The following is a 19,626-nucleotide window of genomic DNA, read 5'->3' as shown; positions in this document are numbered from 1 at the left end:
AGGGTACAAACAATGTAAATGTACCCTCAAAGGTCCATGGTACAGCAGTGGTTTTAAGGCCCAACTGTATATCTTAAAGAAGGTTTTCCCAGTGGAAAAGTACTTTTATTTGTAGTTTTCATAACCCAATGATTTAAAACAGAACAATAAAATAAAAAGCATGGAGACAAGACGGGGTATGTGGAGTACAAATTAGAAAATATCTTTTCAATGGATTATGGTACAATTATGTTCCCTGACTTAAGGTGCTGAGATGTACCCTTCAGGGAACCACCCCAGTGACAAGAGAGGCACTGCCTCAGCGACAGTTTCATACCTTTTTTTTTCTGAAAGTGAACTTATCAGGTATCTGAAAAAGAAAATATCATGACATCATGCACTGTAAAAGGGTCTTGAAGTGTCATGACGTATTTTTGCCATGTCGCCCACCCCTACCTGCTTTTGTGTGTAGCGTTTGAGTGTGGTGCTGTGTACTTTGGAGATTCTTTGAAGAAACTGTTTTTCTTTCTTTCACTGAAGGAAAGTGTGGAACTGTGTTTTTGGGAAGATGAGAATGGGGGTATTGCATAATTGTAGTGGCCCATTAAGTGTGCTTGAAACAAAACACTCTTAAGCTCAAATGATGCATAGCCAAGCAGAAGCTGAAGCTCACTTTAGAGAAACAACTCTCAAAAAATAAAGATGCCAAACAAGTTCTTCAGAAGAACCGCTATTTTTATCCCATTGAAAAAACTTTTAATGGATTGAACCACTTTTCTAAATGAGATCTGCAAGTATTAAGAACCTTTTCAAATTTACCTCCACATAATGTACTTCTATTCCAGCTTAACAGAATACCTATGGAATTTTTTATGAATGTAAGTAACAGAAATGGCAGAATTTGCAGCCATTTATGCAAAACTAGACCCATAATTGGTACTTATAGGCAATGAGACATCATGAAGGATAATGCCTTTAACAGAATGCAGTGGTCACTGTAAGTGTGTATGAGGACTTTTAAAGCCTCTGAAGTGCTGACAGGGCCACAGTGAGAGTGCAAAAACACATGGGCAACTCTGAAGCCCGGACGAGGAGCCAAATCTGTTAATGTGCTTTAACAGTGCTTGAAATCTGCCTCATTTCAGTCACCAGAGAAGAAGCTGTCAGGTTAGGAAGCCAGACCGATGAGCAAGCATTTCACTCTGTTCCGTTTCAGTTAGCTCATTATTCAGCACCGAATGCCTCTGTGGTTTAATAAGCATTCAGCCTTTATGCTCTTGCTGGTGAAAATTAGTTAGTGAATAAGAGGCATTTGTATACAGAAAGCATGGAGATGATGGAACTTACAGCTAAAGCACCTGGGCCATTACTCTCATGTAAAGGGTGTAGTTTTAGCAGAGTCACCCAACTGAACCAAATGTAAGGTGTACAGAAGACTGTGTATGTGGATTTTGTATAATTGGAACATTTTTTTGATGGGAACAAAGTCAGAGTTGGGGACTTAGTTAAATTTGGTCTGAATTAATTTGACTTGGGATAAGTTATTTTCAATGAGATCAGTGATTTATACCCAGAACACCGTCTGTAGTTTTTGCTCGGTCTGATGTTCTGTAATTTACTAAACCTGGAGCTCCATCATTGTTCAAACTGACCTTATGGAGATGTAACTAAGCCTAGTAATGCACACAGCCCTGTTTTTATTGTTATTAAATAAATAGTTTGCACAGTTTTCCAACTACCACAGATATAGTGTATGAGCCAAGACATGCATTTTGCTTCCTTACTTTTAACCTGAAGCTACAAAGCTAATGTAACAAATTAACAGTCACCTAAATCAATACTGTTACTACATCCCCAAAACTTCTTGCAGTCTTCTCAAACTGCATCTGGGTCCTCATTAATGTTGTGCAGACTTGTTGACATGGTTCAGGACAAAATATGACTTACTGTTAACCATAAAAATGAACTAAATATCACTGTGTAGCTGAATGATGCAGGTAGCTATTTTGGACAATAGGTGCTGTGCCCAGTTACAGAACTGTCCTTGGTAAATCCGGCTCAAGTAGTGCTTAAGTAAAATATATCCTACAAGCGTACATCTAAGCCAAGAATAAGTTACGAACCTTTATTTTTAAGAACGTAAATGACATTATGAAATTTGCGACCTTCTTAAGAATTTATATCCTTGGTTAAAACTTATTCACTCCAAGTTTCTTTTTGCTGCTGGAGTAAAAATTACAAGTCTTCTAGACAGACCACACTGATAAGTTTGACAAGAATTTAGAAAGGTGGCCTGGTACCATCAAGGAAAGCTCTCCCATACAGCCAGTGCCACTGATGAATGGATAGCAGTGTTTTGATGATCTGTTGAGATTAAAATTAAGAGACCCTCATTAGTGCCACAATGGGGAAATTTCACCTCCGCATTTAACCCATCCATGAAGTGAAACACCACATACACTCTAGTGAGCACACACACACTAGGGGGCAGTGAGCACACTTGCCCGGAGCAGTGGGCAGCCCAATCCGCAGCACCCGGGGAGCAGTTGGGGGTTAGGTGCCTTGCTCAAGGACACCTCAGTCATGTGCTGTCAGCTCTGGGGATCGAACCGCCGACCTTCCGGTCACGAGGCTGGTTCCCTAACCTCCAGCCCATGACTGCCCCCTGTTAAATGACTGATTGGAAACATTTGCAATATGTAACCCAGCAAACGATGACCTTGTGAAATATGTGTTGAAATGAAAAGCTCTGATATGGTTAACAGTTAAAATCTATCGCTTCGGTTTGTGTGGAATCACCATAGAAACAAACAACTTGGGTGGGGCTTAGAATTGACAGTCAGTTTGCAAATTTTATTAAGTTCTATCTCAAGCTATGGAAAAAGGTATAAATAGTGAATCATAGAGCTGAAAATGAAATCAGAAATATCTCTAGTATTGTGGCATGTGCTACTGTAACCTGAAAGGAATTCACATTTGTTTTTTTTTTCTGTCTCTCTCTCTCTCTCTCTCTCTCTCTCTCGCTCTCTATTTCTGTGTCTTTTTGTCTCTCACCCTTTATTTCTTTTCCATTATTTTGCCCTTCCCATATTTCTCTCATTTTCTGCCCGTGCAGCTTTGATTACGACAGCTGGATAGTTTTCAACTAGGCTCAGACTTGTGTGTGTGTGTGTGTGTGTGTCCGCGAGCGTGTGCATGCGTGCGTGTGTGTGTGCGCATTCCTCCTCTGAATGGTGAGTTTGTTAAGCCTGTAAAACTGAGTCGTCCTTTGTCTCTGTGGCATGCAGGAGGTTTAATCCAGAGAGACTCAGTTGTCAGAATAAAGCAGCAGCATACACCCACACATATTCAGCACATGTTCTTCTTTCTTCTTTCTTCTTTTTTAATCTAGCTTCTTAACCTTGAATACTTCTGAAATAGTAGTAATGCCACCCGTGTATTTTAATGTCATTAATGCATTGTCATAGTTTGACTTGACTAGACTAGAATTTTTCACACTCAATTATCAATAGTGGACTATCAAATTAAAGTGTTACCTTAATTTCCAGCTATTGTCATGTCATGAATTTGTTAAACATGAAGTAGGCTGAGATATTATTTACAAGCAAAAAACACCACGGATGTCAGCCATATTAGTAACGTTAGCACTAGGAGATGTCTTCAGCAGGCTCTGGGGACAGCATTCATGGGAGAACTACACTATATTTTCAAAAGTCTTCACTCATCCATCATAATCATTAAATTCAATTGTTCCAATCACTTCCATGGCCACAGGTGTATAAAACCAAGCACCTAAGCATGCAGACTGCTTCTACAATCATTTATGAAAGAATGGGTTGCTCGCAGGAGTTCAGTGAACTCCAGTGTGGTACCGTGATGGGATGCCCCGCAGTCATGAAATTTCCTTACTACTAAATATTCCACAGTCAACTGTCAGTGGTATTATAACAAAGTGGAAGCAATTGGGAATGACAGTAACTCAGCCATGAAGTGGTCGGCCATGTAAAATGACATTGTGGGGTCAGCGGATGCTGAGGCATATAGTGCACAGAGGTTGCCAACTTTCCGCAGAGTCAGTCACTACAGACCTCCAAACTTCATGTGGCCTTCAGATTAGCTCAAGAACAGCGTAGAGAGCTTCATTGAATGGGTTTCCGTGGCCGAGCAGCTGCATCTAAGCCTTACATAACCAATTGCAATGCAAAGCGCCGCCACTGGAGTAAAGCGCCGCCACTGGACTCTAGGGCAGTGGAGACGTGTTCTCTGAAGTGATGAATCATGTTCTCCGTCTGGCAATCTGATGGATGACTCTGTGTTTGACGGTTGCCAGGAGAACGGTACTTGTCTGACTGCATTGTGCCAAGTGTAAAGTTTGGTGGAGGGAGGATTATGGTGTGGGGTTGTTTTTCAGGAGTTGGGCTCCACCCCTTAGTTTCAGTGAAAGGAACTCTTAATGCTTTAGCAGACCAAGAGATTTTGGACAATTTCATGCTCCTAACCTGTTTAGGGATAGCCTCTTCCTGTTCCAACATGACTGCACACAACAAGTGCGCAAAGCAAGGTCCATAAAGACATGGATGAGCGAGTTTGGTGTGGAAGAACTTGACTGGCCTGCACAGAGTTCTAACCTCAACCCGATAGAACCCCTTTAGGATGAATTAGAGCGGAGACTGCGAGCCAGGCCTTCTCGTCCAACATCAGTGTCTGACGTCACAAACGCGTTTCTGGAAGAATGGTCAAAAATTCCCATAAACACACTCCTAAACCTTGTGGATAGCCTTCCCAGAAGAGTTGAAGCTGTTATAGCTGCAAAGGGTGGGCCGACATCATATTAAACCATATAGATTAAGAATGGAATGTCACTCAAGTTCATATTCGTGTGAAGGAAGACAAGCAAATACTTTTGGCCATATAGTGTATGAATAAATCAACAAGCCAATAACTAACAGCAGCAAAGTGGAAAGTTCATAAGAGTAGTAAGACATAATGTAGTAGTATGAGTATGAGAGGACTACAGTGATGGAGGAATAGGAACATGCAGTCACTGTTGCTCTCACTGGGTGTCGATGAAGAAAATTCAAAACTGGATTTGGAAATTCATCCTATTTTCATTCTCACCCTGTGCACCTATGACTTTATGTTCATGTTTATGTTATTATTGAAGGTAAATAAAATGTTCTGGTGAAGTTTATCTACTAATATAAATATAACAAAATGCACTGATTTTAAATGGACAAACTATCATTCTTTAAGGACAAAGGTTAGTACAAACAAGATAAATGTGATCAATCATGATTAACTATTTATTGCAGTGGTTTAACAGCCCTGCTTCCAGCATATCTCTCTCTCTCCCTCCCTCTCTGTCTCAGCATGGGCTGAGAAACATGGAGCTGGAGGAGTGTGCTATGTTTTCAAAGCACTGAGAGCTCTTTGTTTTCTAGAACCTGAACCACTGGAGGATTGTTAGAATTCTTGTTATCTGTAGTGGCTTTCCGTTTTGTCCTTAATGTCTCAGTGAGCGGTTTCCACCAGGATACAAGCCAGATTCTTACTGTAATCTTATTTGTTCCCAATTTTCAGCCTGTCGTCCAAGCATTTGGTGGAGCTCTTCTTCTTTTACTTTATGCATGTGTTCTTTGCCTTTTGGTGCGCATGTCTTTTCACTCATCGACACTCATAAATAAATAAATAAATAGTGTGTGTGTGTGTGTGTGTGTATGTGTGTGTGTGTCTCCACCTGTTGTGCTCACTTAGTGTGTTCAAAACTCTGTTGTATGTTATTCTAGATCATGGTGCCTTAGATCTTTTGGCCTTTCTCCTTTGGAATGAAAGCGCATCTGCTCCAGAGTTGTTTGCACTGAATGCCATCTCATTCACCCCTCCTTTTTGTGGGATGGTTCAGGTCATTTGGCCCTCATGCAGGAGCCAGTCATCTAGGATTTGCTGCTTATAAAAGCAGCAGCTTTTAAGATTCAGTTAATTAAGCACAACCTTCCCAAGCCTGAAGATTCTCTCACACATTCTTAAAACTAAAGATGCCAAAAAGGAGTCGTGAGAACCGGAAAACAGAAGAATAAATAAATGAATATATTCAAAACTGTGTATTGAAATCTAAAACTTCTGATGGTCTCTCTTTTGCCATTGTTCATGGAAACTGCTGTTAAGGATCAAAATGTATAATCTGAGTGTGTCCTTTAAGAGTAAAGTGGTTGAGAAAGGGGTAGTTAGTGAGTTTTGTAGTCAGCCAGATGAGCTTGTGGTGCACAGCAAGTAGTCTGTCATATATAATTAGAGCTCTATAAAACAAATCAAAACATTTTAACACATAAAATATTGAAAGTAAAAAGGCAAGTCTTGATTTCACAATTGACAATTATACAGAACCTGAATATAGTTGATCATGTTTATCATTACACCCCCATTATTTTGTACCAGTTAAAAGTTTTTCTTAAAGAACTATGCATTGTTAGAAAGCTTTATTATTAAGAGTGCATTCACACGCTCTCCCTAACTCACATTCTCCTGTGCGCATGCCTCTTAATCTGAATTGCACTGACCTTGAATGCTCTGAGGGAATAGGGCTCAGGGTTTTGTGCTTTGGGAATGGGCTCTAAGGTTCAGATTTCTGGGCTGCGTCCCTTGACTCCAGCGCATCGCTTGTGGGAAAGCTTTAAATTCCAGTCACCACCTCTTTCTGCTCCCACAGGGCTGTGGCTTTGTTTTTGTTTATATGCAGATTCTGCAGTCTTATCAAAGATGCAACAATGTGATTTTACTTATCATGATTTATGTGTTTAAATGTTTGTCTTTATCAAAAAACCTTATGAGGGCATTTGAATGATGGATTTTGGAGAAACGTTGTGGGAAGCCTCCTCCTTTGTTTGTTATGTGTACTATCTCAGGAATGTGTGGGTGTGTATGTGTGTGTGTTCAGACCCCTAACTTCTTAAGTTCCAAACCTTTATTCTTAATTCATTGCATAGTTTATCTGAACTCAATTATTGTGTAAAACTGTTAATACTTCAGGGGAAAATACTTTATGGATACTGACATTATAACCCACCAGTTAGCACTGTGCAAACTGCAAGCCTAAATCATCACAGGACTGCCTTAAACCACAATAGTTCTTCAGTAATCTTAAACTTACTTAATCTTGTTTCAGACAAGACTATATGACATACTGTTATGTATACAAATTGAGAAAAGTGCATATGAATTAATAGATGAAATGTTATTTTAGTTTCAGGGTCCTAAAAACATGTGTTTTATTCCCTGGCAGAGTCACGGGGGTATGTGGACAGTATGACACACGCTCCTATGTCATCAGATGGAGACCTTTTCCGCTCTGAAATGACGTCAAGTCCTGCCTCCTGCCAAAGGTTGTTTGGGTCCATGCGCTCTGTCAACACCCCCAGCCCACTCCCCGTCAATGACAGGTACTCTCAATCAAACCCACTGTCCACAAAACCTACATATCACCTGTACTGTATACATACAGCAGTGTAGTCAATGTGCCTCAGCTATTCAAGTGTTTAAAAGGTTAGAATCTTTTTAACCAATGGTTGCAGGTGAATAAAATGACTCTACTAATATATTCACAGTTTCAAACACGTAAAACTGGAAATCTGATAAAAAATGTATAAATACACTTTAAAAATAGAAAAAAAAATTTAAGAAGGTAAATATAGTACATTTTTATTCAGTAACCTTTTGTTGATATCAAGCTGCTTTAGCTACTGAACAAAACACACAAATAACATGCACATGAACATCTTCATCATTCAGAGACCTTTGTATTGCATATTTCCCAACACACTGCCTTGTTTTATCTGAATCCATCCCATCACGGAAAACCAAATTTCTTTTTTGTAATACATGAGTTTGATGTGGTATGTATACACTGTTTGCAAATGTGCCACTCACTCCCCTGCTCATGTAGCCAAATTAGTTACTTTGTGAAGTTGTGAAAACCAGTGCATTTACAAATATCCGCACATTAAGCCTACAGCAATTTTGACCACCTCATTTGCACTAAGCTTATAAGGAATGTTTTAACTGGGAATGTTTTTTTTAATGAGGCACAATACAGGATAAATATATGTTGTAGAAGCCCTTTAAATGAGCTATTCTTGATTCCAAACGTCTATTTTCTTGTCTCAAGCCCCACTGCAGCACATTCCTGGTTAGAGAGTGGCTCTAACACCCCCCTGAGTCACTACACACCCCAGCCCTCTCCTCCACTCCCCCTTTCTGCCCCCAATGCCCACAGCTCTCCCCGGGGCGGCCCTCGCGGCCTGCCCTCCTCTCTGGGTATTGGAAGTCTAGAGCTCAGTCTGCTGGAGGCTATGGAGGGTCTGGAATCTCTGGGCTTGGATGGGATACAGCCGCCACTGTTACCTCAGAAGAGGAGAGGAGTAGATGTAGGAGAGCTCTCCCTGAACTCCTCTCTCAGCCGGAGTGCAGTCAGCGCCTCATTTTCCAGTAACAATGGTTCGCCAACAGGGTCAACACCTAGCCCAGGTACTGAGTCTGTATAGACCATAACCCCTTTAACTGTAGGATTATTATTCCGTTATTAGCAAAAGCAATTATATAAGCCTTTAAATCTACTTTTCTTTGTTAATAACATGATTTTTCACAGCTGTCATCTTATTCAATTTGAAATACATAGAACACCTATTTCAAGCAAGATGAAAAATCCCTAAGGATATTATTGCCGCTGAGCAATTTACTCTTACTCTGATGAAACAAATAAATAACAAATTTAATTTTGATGGTGTGTACATTTTCTCTCAGAAACTATTGTAGTGCAACCAACAATAAAGGCAGCACTGTGCTTCTTATACAGTGATAGAAAACACAGTAGCACATAGACAGCTACAATTGCACAGGCTGATTCATTTTACTTTGCTGAACATGGACATACACGTCATAACACAAACAGCAGATTTTAATGTAGTGATGCATCAGTACCACTTTTTCCTTCCAGTAGCGGTACTGATAATTGATCTTCAATTGTCTACTGATACTAGTCCTAACTCTAGTCCTAACATGTCATGAATCTGACATAGGCTTTTTCTTAGGACTTTTCTCAAGAACATATAAGAATAAACTAAAGATATTGGTGAATAAGGACCAACATCCAAAATTTTAGAATTTAGTCTTTTATCCAGTTTTGTTGTGGACAAAAATAAAAGAATGAAATTATTCAATTTAGAGTGGAGTGTAATCTGAAAATCTGGTGTATTTTTTTTAAATTTAAAAATAGAGTTTGGGCCTACATAAGAAGTTTTATATACCACATTTATATATTACATTTTATATACGCTATTTATTGGCAAATAAAAACTATAAGCTAACATTTGTACTTCAAATTATCAATGGCAGGTGGAAGCAGCTAATACTCCAGTGTTTTTAAATCAAACGGACATCTAATCTATGTTAGTTATCAATTACTCTCACATAAACACATAGCATAAACCAATATGAGATACATTGAGTATATTCCCACTAGCAAGCATAATGCTGATAGTATTATTACCATGTTGAACAGATCCCCTGTCCAGTAAACCTGACACCACAAAATTTGTTCAAGACACGTCGAAGTTCTGGTACAAGCCGGACATCTCTAGAGAGCAGGGTGAGCATCATCACGTGAAGTGTCTCTTACACTTTTTCATTTCACCATTTCTTCTGGAATCATGAAGTTGCTTTTGTCTCCTGGTGTGCTGTAGCCATTGCCGTGCTGAAGGATAAAGAGCCTGGCTCCTTCATCGTCAGAGACAGTCACTCATTCAGAGGAGCGTACGGACTGGCCATGAAGGTGGCCACGCCCCCACCCTCCATCTTACAGCAGAGCAAGAAAGGTCAGGGGGCAAGGAGGAAAGAGTACCTTGGCTATGTTCACTTTACAGGGTTGAGGTGAAATGATATCTTTGAGTGAAAGCATCTCATGTATCTCAGTATGCTGTGAGAAAGTTATAGGATTATACAACCTATTTCTAGACCTGTTACATATGTGCAGTGATTTAATCAAGTAAAATAATCTTGTAATGAAAGATCCTTTAAGCATAATTTCTTGAAACATGCAAATATTTACTTCAAAATTAATTAAAGCAAGTAAAACTTTTCAAACAGAAAAGGTATACACTGACCAGCCACTTTATTAAATATACCTCCATCTATCTACACTCCTTATCCATTTTATTGCTTCATTTACTGTAAAGGTGCACTTTCGAGTTCTATAATTACAGACTGTTGTCCATCTGTTTCTCTGCATGCTTTGTTAGCCCTCTTTCACCCTGTTTTTCAGTGGCCAGGACCACAGACCACCACAGAGCAGGTAGTATTTGGATGGTGAAACATTCACAGCACTACAGTGACCACCATGTTGGTGGTTGTGCTGGCACGAGTGGATCTCATGTAGCAGTTTTATATAGTCCACCAACCAAAATGATCCACCCAACAGTGTCTAGTGACCACTGATGAAGGTATAGAGGACTATTAACACAAACTGTGCAGCAACAGTTGAGCTACTGTCTCTGACTTTACGTCTACAAGGTGGATCGACAAGATAGGAGTGTCTAATAGAGTGGACAGTGAGTGGATACAGTGTTTAAAAACTCCAGCAGCACTGCTGCATCTGATCCACACGTACCAGCACAACACATACTAACACAAAACCACCACATCAGTGTCACTGCAGCGCTGAGAATGATTCACCAGTGAAGCTGATAAAATGGACAGTGAGTGTAGATGCAAGTAAGTGTACTTAAAGAAGTGGCTGGTCATTGTAGTTGTCACGTTTTATTTGCCTGTTATTTTTTCTCTGATTGATTCAATCAGAAATAAACCCTTAGCGATTTAAACATAGTGCTTCTTTTATACAGTGATAGGAATAGGTCAGCTGGTGTTTGTTGCCACATAGATGAATGCCATTGTGTGCAAAATAATGAACTGAAGTGCTAGAGTGTGTGTGTTTATATCAGAGCAGCTCCTTAAACAGCCTTATTGAATCTGAGGAAGGAAGCGAAGCACACTCACATCCTCATCCTTGTCTACAAGCTCCATAGAGTCGTTTTCACAAGCTTTATTGGGGAAGGGTGGGGGGGGGTTGTGGGAAGAGGTTGTGTATCAGTTGTAGGGTGTGTACATGTGTGTCTGAGCAAGCAAAACCATAAATCTTACTATGCCACACATTATGTGCCCATATGACTTTTTATTTCAGTGATTTCACAAAGTACATGTGCTGAGTAGAGGGTGGGGAATACATGCAGCCTTTTGCAATTAACATAGTTAATAGCTTAGTCACGACACCACACGTTTGCAATGCCATGATGTTCAGCCTGGCACACGAACGCTGCCGAACAGCTGGGAATTCTTTTCTAAGTAATGTCATTTCCTGTCTCTGTGTGCAGCGGGCGATCTGACCAGTGAGCTTGTGCGCCACTTCCTGATCGAGTGCACACAGAAAGGAGTGAGGCTGAAGGGCTGTCCTAACGAGCCCTACTTTGGTACGTATTGTTACAATATTAGCTTTAAAAATACTAATATTACAGAAGCCTGCAATATGCAAACAAGCCCAGTCTCAGATCTCAGCCTTCAGTGTATGCTTTCAGAAATCAAGGCATTCAGGTAATCCAACAACTGTGATGTATTTGGGTTAAAATGACGAAGCCCCATCTTAATAAGTATATGAATCAGAATCGTTTTAAGAGTGTCTCTGTGTGCAATAAAATGCCAGAGGTCTTTAATTAAAATTTAAGGTCCAGTCAAAGAAAAATTTCCAGAAGGTCCAGAACATCATCATGTCTAACTTGCATTATGATTCAGTGCCATATACTGTTTACTGAAGTAGCCGTGTAGTTATATCAACATCTTATACAGTCAACAGCTGAATGTTGCATCAAATAAAGTGAAATTCAGTAATATTTCAACAATATTATCAGTTTTCTCTTTTTAGAGCATGCCATGCAAAATAATCCTAGTCACTTTCTTCTCTGACCGCTGTTTCTCACCTCGTCCCTCCCCTTGTGTGTGCGTCATTCACTCGAGTCTCAGTGCTCATCAGAATGCACAGATCTGATTGGCTGAGTAGCATCACGTGTGATTTTTACAGCACATGCGATTGGTCTGTGAGTCTTCAGCCGCTAAACCAGTACCGTAAAGGGTAGAAAAGTTACGCCGATTAAAATAGGACCACCCGGTCGAAATTACATAATTCTCCTTAGTTTATCGGTTATAGGCCTAGGTTCACAAAGGTGCCATTGTGCCAGTTAAATATATTACATTGTCAATATATTATAACTGTGATGACAAAAAATTTATTATTTATTTCTACAGAATTTAAATATGCCAGTTTCCATGTATAATGTGTTGAATGTTTGTGATAAATGAACTAATAGAAATGATTAAAAATTACATGAAAAAAATTATTTCTCCTATACATTTACCATTTTGGAGATAAAAGATTTTGTCCTGACAGCAAAGATATACTAATGTTGAGTAGTTTTAATGTATTATATTATACTTATTCTTTAACTGTTACATGTATTACATATATATTACAACATATTACACATATAATACCAGTAAGCCACATTAGTAATACAAATAGTCTGCAATTACTTATGTGTTAATCACTACCACAATATTGGCCTTTGAAATGTTAATACAATAGAAGGCTGCAATATGCAAAATAAATCCATTCTGAGATGTATATGATTAAATGTATTACGTTGGCAACATATCATCGCTGTCCAAATAAAACCTTGTATCTAGATTTCTCAAAGTATTACTTGTACACCACCTCCCTCTAGTGGCCATGTTGTGTCCTTTGTAAATTTGCAGGTATGTGTGTTCAGCATCAGTCATTGTTAAAGGAATTCTGTTGTGCATATTACAAGAAAACCCTCTGTCTAAGTCATAACATATTTGAATTTCTTTTTCCTTTGTGTACAGGCAGTCTCACCGCTCTTGTGTGCCAACATTCCATCACACCGCTGGCTTTACCCTGCAAACTAATCATCCCCGCCAGAGGTACTGTGTGTTTGTGTGTGTGCGTGTATGTAAGGACGTGACTTTTTGTCAAGAAAATTTAGTAGAAGAAATTAATCATTAAAATAAAATAGAAATAAAAAGGTGATCTTAATCAGTGTTTTATTGTTATTTCTTAGGTATTAGTTCTAAGTTATTGATCTTTTTAAACTCACAAACATTTTAAACAGTGGAAACTCACAAAAGCATAAGTAGCACAATGTAATACAAACCTTTTTCTAAGAAGTATAATTTTAAAAACAAATATTTATTAGGTAAATAACATGAATGTATGATATAAATTCAAAGCCATAGATCAGATTAGCATGTCTATGTACATATATACACATGTTCCTAGCCAAATGAATTATTTCTCAGGCCCCAACTCTGTGCATTGTTCATTAATACCATCATTTAATCACAGTCCCTCTCTCTCTCTCTCTTGCTTGCAGACCCTCTGGAAGAGCTTACTGAGACTCAAGCACAGACCTCCACGAACTCAGCAACTGAGCTTCTTAAACAAGGAGCAGGTTTGTGTGATATTTATGTGTTCTACTATATCACGTGTCAGGCTCCATTCCAGTCCTGCACACTGCAGACTTCAGCACACTGCTGCATTAAACACACCTGATTCAGCTCTTCAGCTAATCAGCATTGAGAGTGTTCAGATTGAGGGTAAACACTGATCTCCAAAGAACTTTGGTCCAAAAGGCCCCTTGTTTGACATGCCTGTTCTGTATGGATCATTCTGCCAAACTGGTTGAAAGTCAGTGAAAACACTTTTTGGACTTGGTTTTTAGACCTCCTCTGTTTATTTGTACCCTGTATCTGTATGTTAATTCTGTATATTTTATCACAACAAATGATTGAACATTACATTTTGTCTCTACTAAAACAATCATAACACCACTGAAACGCTATCAAATGTTCTGGTAGTGTGTCAGTGCCACCACACGTCACAATGAGATACACGGTTATGATCTCACCAGAGCCACAGTTTTCAGAAACAGTCAGTGTAGTTACTCACCACCCAAACTTAATTCTCATTGGCTAGAAGCTCAGCTCACAACCATGTGGACACATGACATTCAAATTCATATTCTTCCAAAACAAATATTATCTGATATTATTAGTTATTATTAATGCTGCCGCCTTGCTGGGGTGCCAGTAAAACTGTCTGGATTGATTCGTAAACGGCTCAAATGTGGGACAGCATGTTTTTTTTTAATAAAGTTTTTTTATTTAAAACCTAAACTCAGTATTTTTGTTGGAATTAAAAAATAAATAAATAAAAAGACTCAGATTTAAAAAGGAGACTCTGATTACATTGATTCATTGTAAATTTCAAGGTTTTACTCCTTGTCTAAGTGACTGTAATTTGTGTGTGTGTGTGTGTGTGTATTGCAGCATGCAATGTGTGGTTCCTGGGCAGTGTGGAGTTGGAGTCTTTGACAGGGGTGCAGGCCATACAGAAGGCCACCACAGTGATTCTTGGTCAGAACCCTCCGGCCATCTCCACGATCGTCCACTTCAAAGTGTCTGCACAGGGCATCACGCTTACAGACAACCAGAGAAAGTGCGTCTCTCACACACACACATGGAAACATCGAACCACCGGGCACACTGCACATTTACAACTTCTTGCAAAGCACAAACTCACTCTGGGTTAGAACAGGCTCAGTTTCTTACATCATCAAACCACATACCAACCATTACACCCAAAACACAGCATGTGACTCAACATCTGCTTTCACAGCCAGAGATGAATTTCTTTTACACACACTCGCAATGTGCTCTTACTCAGGCAGACATGACGACACCTAGACACATTTAGATTACGCACCAAAAATATACTTTCACACACCAGGTACAGATGGATAGCTTAGGTTTTACATACCCAACTGAGACAGGTTTATGACATGCATCTTCATAAATACCTGCAGATAACAGTTTTAAAGCACTGTGTTTAAAGTTAATTGCTCAGTACAGTTCATTACATGTGTTCACAGATTGTTCTTCAGGAGACACTATGCTGTCAACACAGTCATATTCTGCGCTCTGGACCCCCAAGACAGAAAGTAATTACCACATACACATTTACATCTACACATACATGGACAAGTTTGGCTTCAGAAAGTAAAGAAGTGTCAGAAGATTTTACCTCTGTTAACTCTGACCTGTCACAGATGCACTTATTCATAGCACTTTTCAAGATTCATAGTGCATACTAGATGTGGCTGATAAGACAAAAAAATAGAAAATCAAGACATTTTCATGATGCACATTTAGTTTTTTCTGTTGTGATAAGTTGGAACAGACAATAAAGAACCAGCAGTTCCACAAAAAATGCTGTTTAATGCTACAACGCTTTTTATTCAGTGCAGTTCACTTACTGTGCTGCACTAAAACCAATATGATATCCATGTTATACTCAGAAAGGCATATTGTGATGGTCATATTTCCCATGCCTATTGCAAGCTATGGGTATTTTTTATCAACAAACATAATGAATTATAAATAGCTGATTATTCATGAATGGGTAGCTTCACAGCTTTGTTTAATGAAGATCAAGTCAAGTTATTCCATCCATGTACAAGTACACAGTGGGGTGAAATTCCGTTCCTCCAAGCAATAACATGGAGTCCGGAATGGAACTCGTCATCCATGACTCCATAAAAATGTGGGTTAAAATCCCCATTTTGGCACTCAAACTAGTATTGCCTGCCCCCAAAATGTCAGTGCACAGGCCTTTTGGTTAATGATGACTGACAGTTATTGAAAAAAGTCAATATATTGTTTACTTTAAAATAACATAATCCTCATTGAAACTCTATAATGTTCATATAATTAGTGCAGACATTCTGACAGTGCCAGTGTCACAGGGCAAAGTGAGAGGAAATCACAGAAGGCATAATGGTTCGATTAGTCTGTTAATCCATTCACAGTCAAATCTGTTAATCAAATATAGAGACAGGCATTTGTTGCAGCTCTAAATGCCAAGTTTTTATCTCATGCAGCTGCATAATTAAATTCATCTGGCTAAGTGAACAAGTGGAAAGAAATCCGGCAGGACTTTTACTTCATAGAAGCTGTATTTGGCTCCTGTGTGTATAACTGAAGCTCATGTACTAGTGTACTTTTTCAAGCCTTATTTCTCTAATGCTTTATTCACAGATGGATGAGAGACGGTTGCTTGGCTGCAAAGTAAGTTTGAACCGGTCTTGCTCCTGCTTTCAAAACCTCTATATCTCTCTGTCTTTTTGTAGTGCTGTTTTGTTATCTTACTACTTGCAGTGCGTTCTTTTCCTCACTGATTTGCATGTTTTTGTGCGTGAACGCAGGATCTTTGGATTCGTGGCTAGGAAGAGTGGTAGCAGCACAGAGAACGTATGTCACCTATTCGCAGAACATGACCCTGAGCAGCCTGCCAGTGCTATCGTGAACTTCGTCTCCAAGGTGATGATTGGCTCTCAGAAGGCCAAGTAGAACTACACCTACAATCAGCCACTCCCAGCACCGTTGTTGGCCGTTTTCACATTCCCCTTATTTAATGGTCTCTCACGCATTGCGCTCTGAATCCAAAAGCACATGGTATATTTGTTCTACACCCTTAAAAATGAAGCTGCCAAAGGATTTCTTGGAACGATGAAGAAGTGGAAGAAGCATTTTGGTTCCCTATAGGATCTTTCCCTTCAGTGAATCACTGTTTAAAGGAATACCCTTATGTTTCTTCAACCTAATCTCTTTCTGCTGCATCTGTAGCATGTGATCACTCAGATAATTTAGACAGTTTTCCCAGTACTTAGTAAAAGAGCAAAAAACCTGTTGATTGAAAGCACACGGCCCATCAGCTTTTATTTTAAGTGGGTTTGAGTGGGTTTTCTATTCTTTGGCCAAATACAGCAAAATAATTGTCCATGGTAATGCTTCATGTTATAGATGTGGAAAAAGATTAGATTGAAAAGCCGTCCTTTGGAAGCTTCTTTATGGAACCAAAGTTTACTTTAAAAAAAAAAGAATCCTTTTGGCACCTTTATGTTTAAGAGTACAGAAATTCAGCAGTTTTCATATTCAAAAATCTCAGTGGCCTGAAACAAGATTTGATATGTATGTAGGGGAATTCTACACTCTTGAGTCTTCTAAAGACTTTTAATGACACAGCCACTGTGGGCCTTTTATGAGTATAATGAATTTAAAGAGTTTAAAACTTTCTGTTAGCTTACACTGTTAAAAATTAAAAGTCAAGTTGAAATCTAAAGTCCACTTTCTCCACAGTGTTATGCACTTTTCTTAATTTAGTTCTCCTTACTGCCATTTTTTACTCTAAGGTAGGTCTAGAAAAAACTGTTTAAATTGAACAAATAAAAAAAAAAAACAGTGAATGTGGTGAATTTGCTTACATTTTTTTGTTGGATTTTTACTCAGTTCTTACCCCCCCAGTTTATTCATTTAAGCAATTCCCTCTTACAAGCTAAAACTGCCCCTAACACACATTTGAAAAAAAAATTGTGCAGAATGTTGACTTAAATTTTTTAGTTAACCTGACCTTTAGTTTTTCTAGGGTAGTGTTCATAGTGCTACCAGCTGCTTTGTGTTCCTACACAACAAGACCAATAGAGGGAGTCCTGTCTCTGCTTAAAATAACTTAAAATTACTGGCTGTGACCATTGCAAAAAGAGGCTGGCAGCACCATGTGCTCTAAATGCCAGAGCTGCAGTCTGCCTGTGCCAATTCTGCAAGTTGTGAGAGAACGCTTTCCGAAGCCACTTTCTAGTAAGCTTCAATTTGAAAGCCTTTTGCTAAATCCTAACAGCCTACAGTACCGTTTAGCTCTCCAGTGCCTCCTCTGTCACTTCATGTTTCTAAGACTCTGAAACTGCACTGTGTCCTCCAATTTACTAGAACTGGGTTCAGACATGTAGTTGGTAATGTTGGAGAGATCTGACTTAATGGCTATTTTTGCTTAGAGAAAGACAAGCTAACCTAATTAACATGTGTGTAGAGCAAATTTCTTAGGCTATGACAGTCCATAAAATTCTGAAGAGCAAGTCAAAGCTCAAATACTGACCAAAGAACTTGAGGCAGGACTGTTTAAATAGAGGATAATAAGGGCTACAGTCAGCACAAACTATATTTATTTTACACACTGACTCTATCCTATCTTTTAAAATTCCATTCCTACTTTTTTGTTTTCCTCATCGTAGACCTTTGACTTATGCTAGTAGGCCTTATATTAAAGAGCAAATTAAATATGTTTAATGCACATTTAGCAGTTTCTTTGAGCAAAGAGAAATCTGTCATGCATATTGTAAAATAAACATGTAACATTTTAAGTGTTGAAAAACATTCTTGTCTTTTGCATGAAGTAAATTACATATTTTACCATTAACTGCATCTAAACTGCTATATAGTTTTATTTTTTTATGTTGTGGTCAGCAGTAAGTGGTGGCATTTACAATATACTGTATTTGTGTGTCTGTTGTGTTAAAGCTTCTATCTTGTGTACTGCTTTTATATTCATTGATTCATGTATAATCTGGCAGTAGAGAAAAGTCTGGTTTGATTATTCAGCTGTGTAAACCTGTAAATTATATATCAGTGTTGATGAGAAAAAAACCTGGAAATTATTTTAAAGCCTAATCTCTCCCATGTTAATGCAGTGTACAGTAATGATGCTAGTACATTGTAGGAAGTTTAAACAGTTCATACCATATATATTTATTCTGTAAATAGACTTTAAAAGTTACAGTAGATCCTAAACTTAGCGTGTTTAACACATCAGATATGGAATTGACTAACTTTTTTTTCTTCATGTACAAAGGAATGACAAATACATGGTATTGTCTCTTTGTGTTGTTATGTGGAGGTAAAAATGTCTCTGTATCTCTTTCTGTATATGACTAATCTCTCATATAACTCAATTATTTTGTAAATTATGGTTGTATATACAAGACTACATTCGACAGGCTCACAATAAAATAAAAGCAAATTGTCATATCTGTTGTTATTCGGCGAGATGTGAAGGCTGGCGTGTTTGGGTCAAAACCAGCAGGTGGCAGTAGTTAACAGAGGAAGAGATGGAAGAAAGAGAGGCAGAGATTTGCTCATTGAAAACTTCTAAATTAAAAGGGATGTTGATAACTGAAGTATATGTAATTTATGTTGATAAATACTGTGGCTTCAGAGAAGGCAATGAAGGATATGGGGTACATACTTATGAGTGTGATAGCCAATAGATTTTCTTTCTCATCCAACGATCTTTCTTTATTAATATAAATTTAGCCAAATTGTGTGTGTGTGTGTGTGTGTGTGTGTGGTATCTCTGTGTTTCATATATTTTCAGACGCAAAATGTTCTAAATTTCTAAAAACAGAGCAGAACAGTAATAATCAGCACCAATAGTTAGATTTTGCTAAAGCTACGTGTTTCATTTTTTTTTTTATGTAATGAAACCATTTATTATGGTTACTAAGATTAAGTTTGGAATAAGGGTGCCCAACCTGGTCCTGGAGATGTAGCACAGAGTTTAGCTTCAACCCTAATCTAACATACCTGATCCTGGGTTTGAAGGACTTCATGGGCATCTGAATATTAGGTCTTCAGGGTGGTAGA

At 38.6% G+C, this 19,626-nt stretch overlaps 1 protein-coding gene across 1 annotated transcript in view; it reads left to right on the top strand.

Moving 5' to 3' along the window:
- Window positions 1-19,011, top strand: part of si:ch211-191a24.3 (tensin-3) — a 74,323-nt gene extending 55,312 nt beyond the window's left edge. The window contains exons 17-27 of the mRNA XM_017689164.2: window positions 7,259-7,415; window positions 8,141-8,499; window positions 9,533-9,619; window positions 9,714-9,845; window positions 11,397-11,492; window positions 12,940-13,017; window positions 13,467-13,544; window positions 14,422-14,590; window positions 15,024-15,092; window positions 16,189-16,218; window positions 16,356-19,011. Of these exons, the coding sequence (XP_017544653.1) occupies window positions 7,259-7,415; window positions 8,141-8,499; window positions 9,533-9,619; window positions 9,714-9,845; window positions 11,397-11,492; window positions 12,940-13,017; window positions 13,467-13,544; window positions 14,422-14,590; window positions 15,024-15,092; window positions 16,189-16,218; window positions 16,356-16,500 (1,400 nt within the window). The 3' untranslated portion in view covers window positions 16,501-19,011. The remainder of the gene's footprint in view (window positions 1-7,258; window positions 7,416-8,140; window positions 8,500-9,532; window positions 9,620-9,713; window positions 9,846-11,396; window positions 11,493-12,939; window positions 13,018-13,466; window positions 13,545-14,421; window positions 14,591-15,023; window positions 15,093-16,188; window positions 16,219-16,355) is intronic.
- The last annotated feature ends 615 nt before the right edge of the window (window positions 19,012-19,626 follow it).

This window comes from Pygocentrus nattereri, chromosome 4 (genome assembly GCF_015220715.1).
Source record: "Pygocentrus nattereri isolate fPygNat1 chromosome 4, fPygNat1.pri, whole genome shotgun sequence".
In the NCBI taxonomy this organism is placed as follows: Eukaryota; Metazoa; Chordata; class Actinopteri; order Characiformes; family Serrasalmidae; genus Pygocentrus; species Pygocentrus nattereri.
The sequence above is the reverse complement of the archived record's forward strand: the minus strand, read 5'-3'. Positions and strand labels throughout refer to the sequence as shown.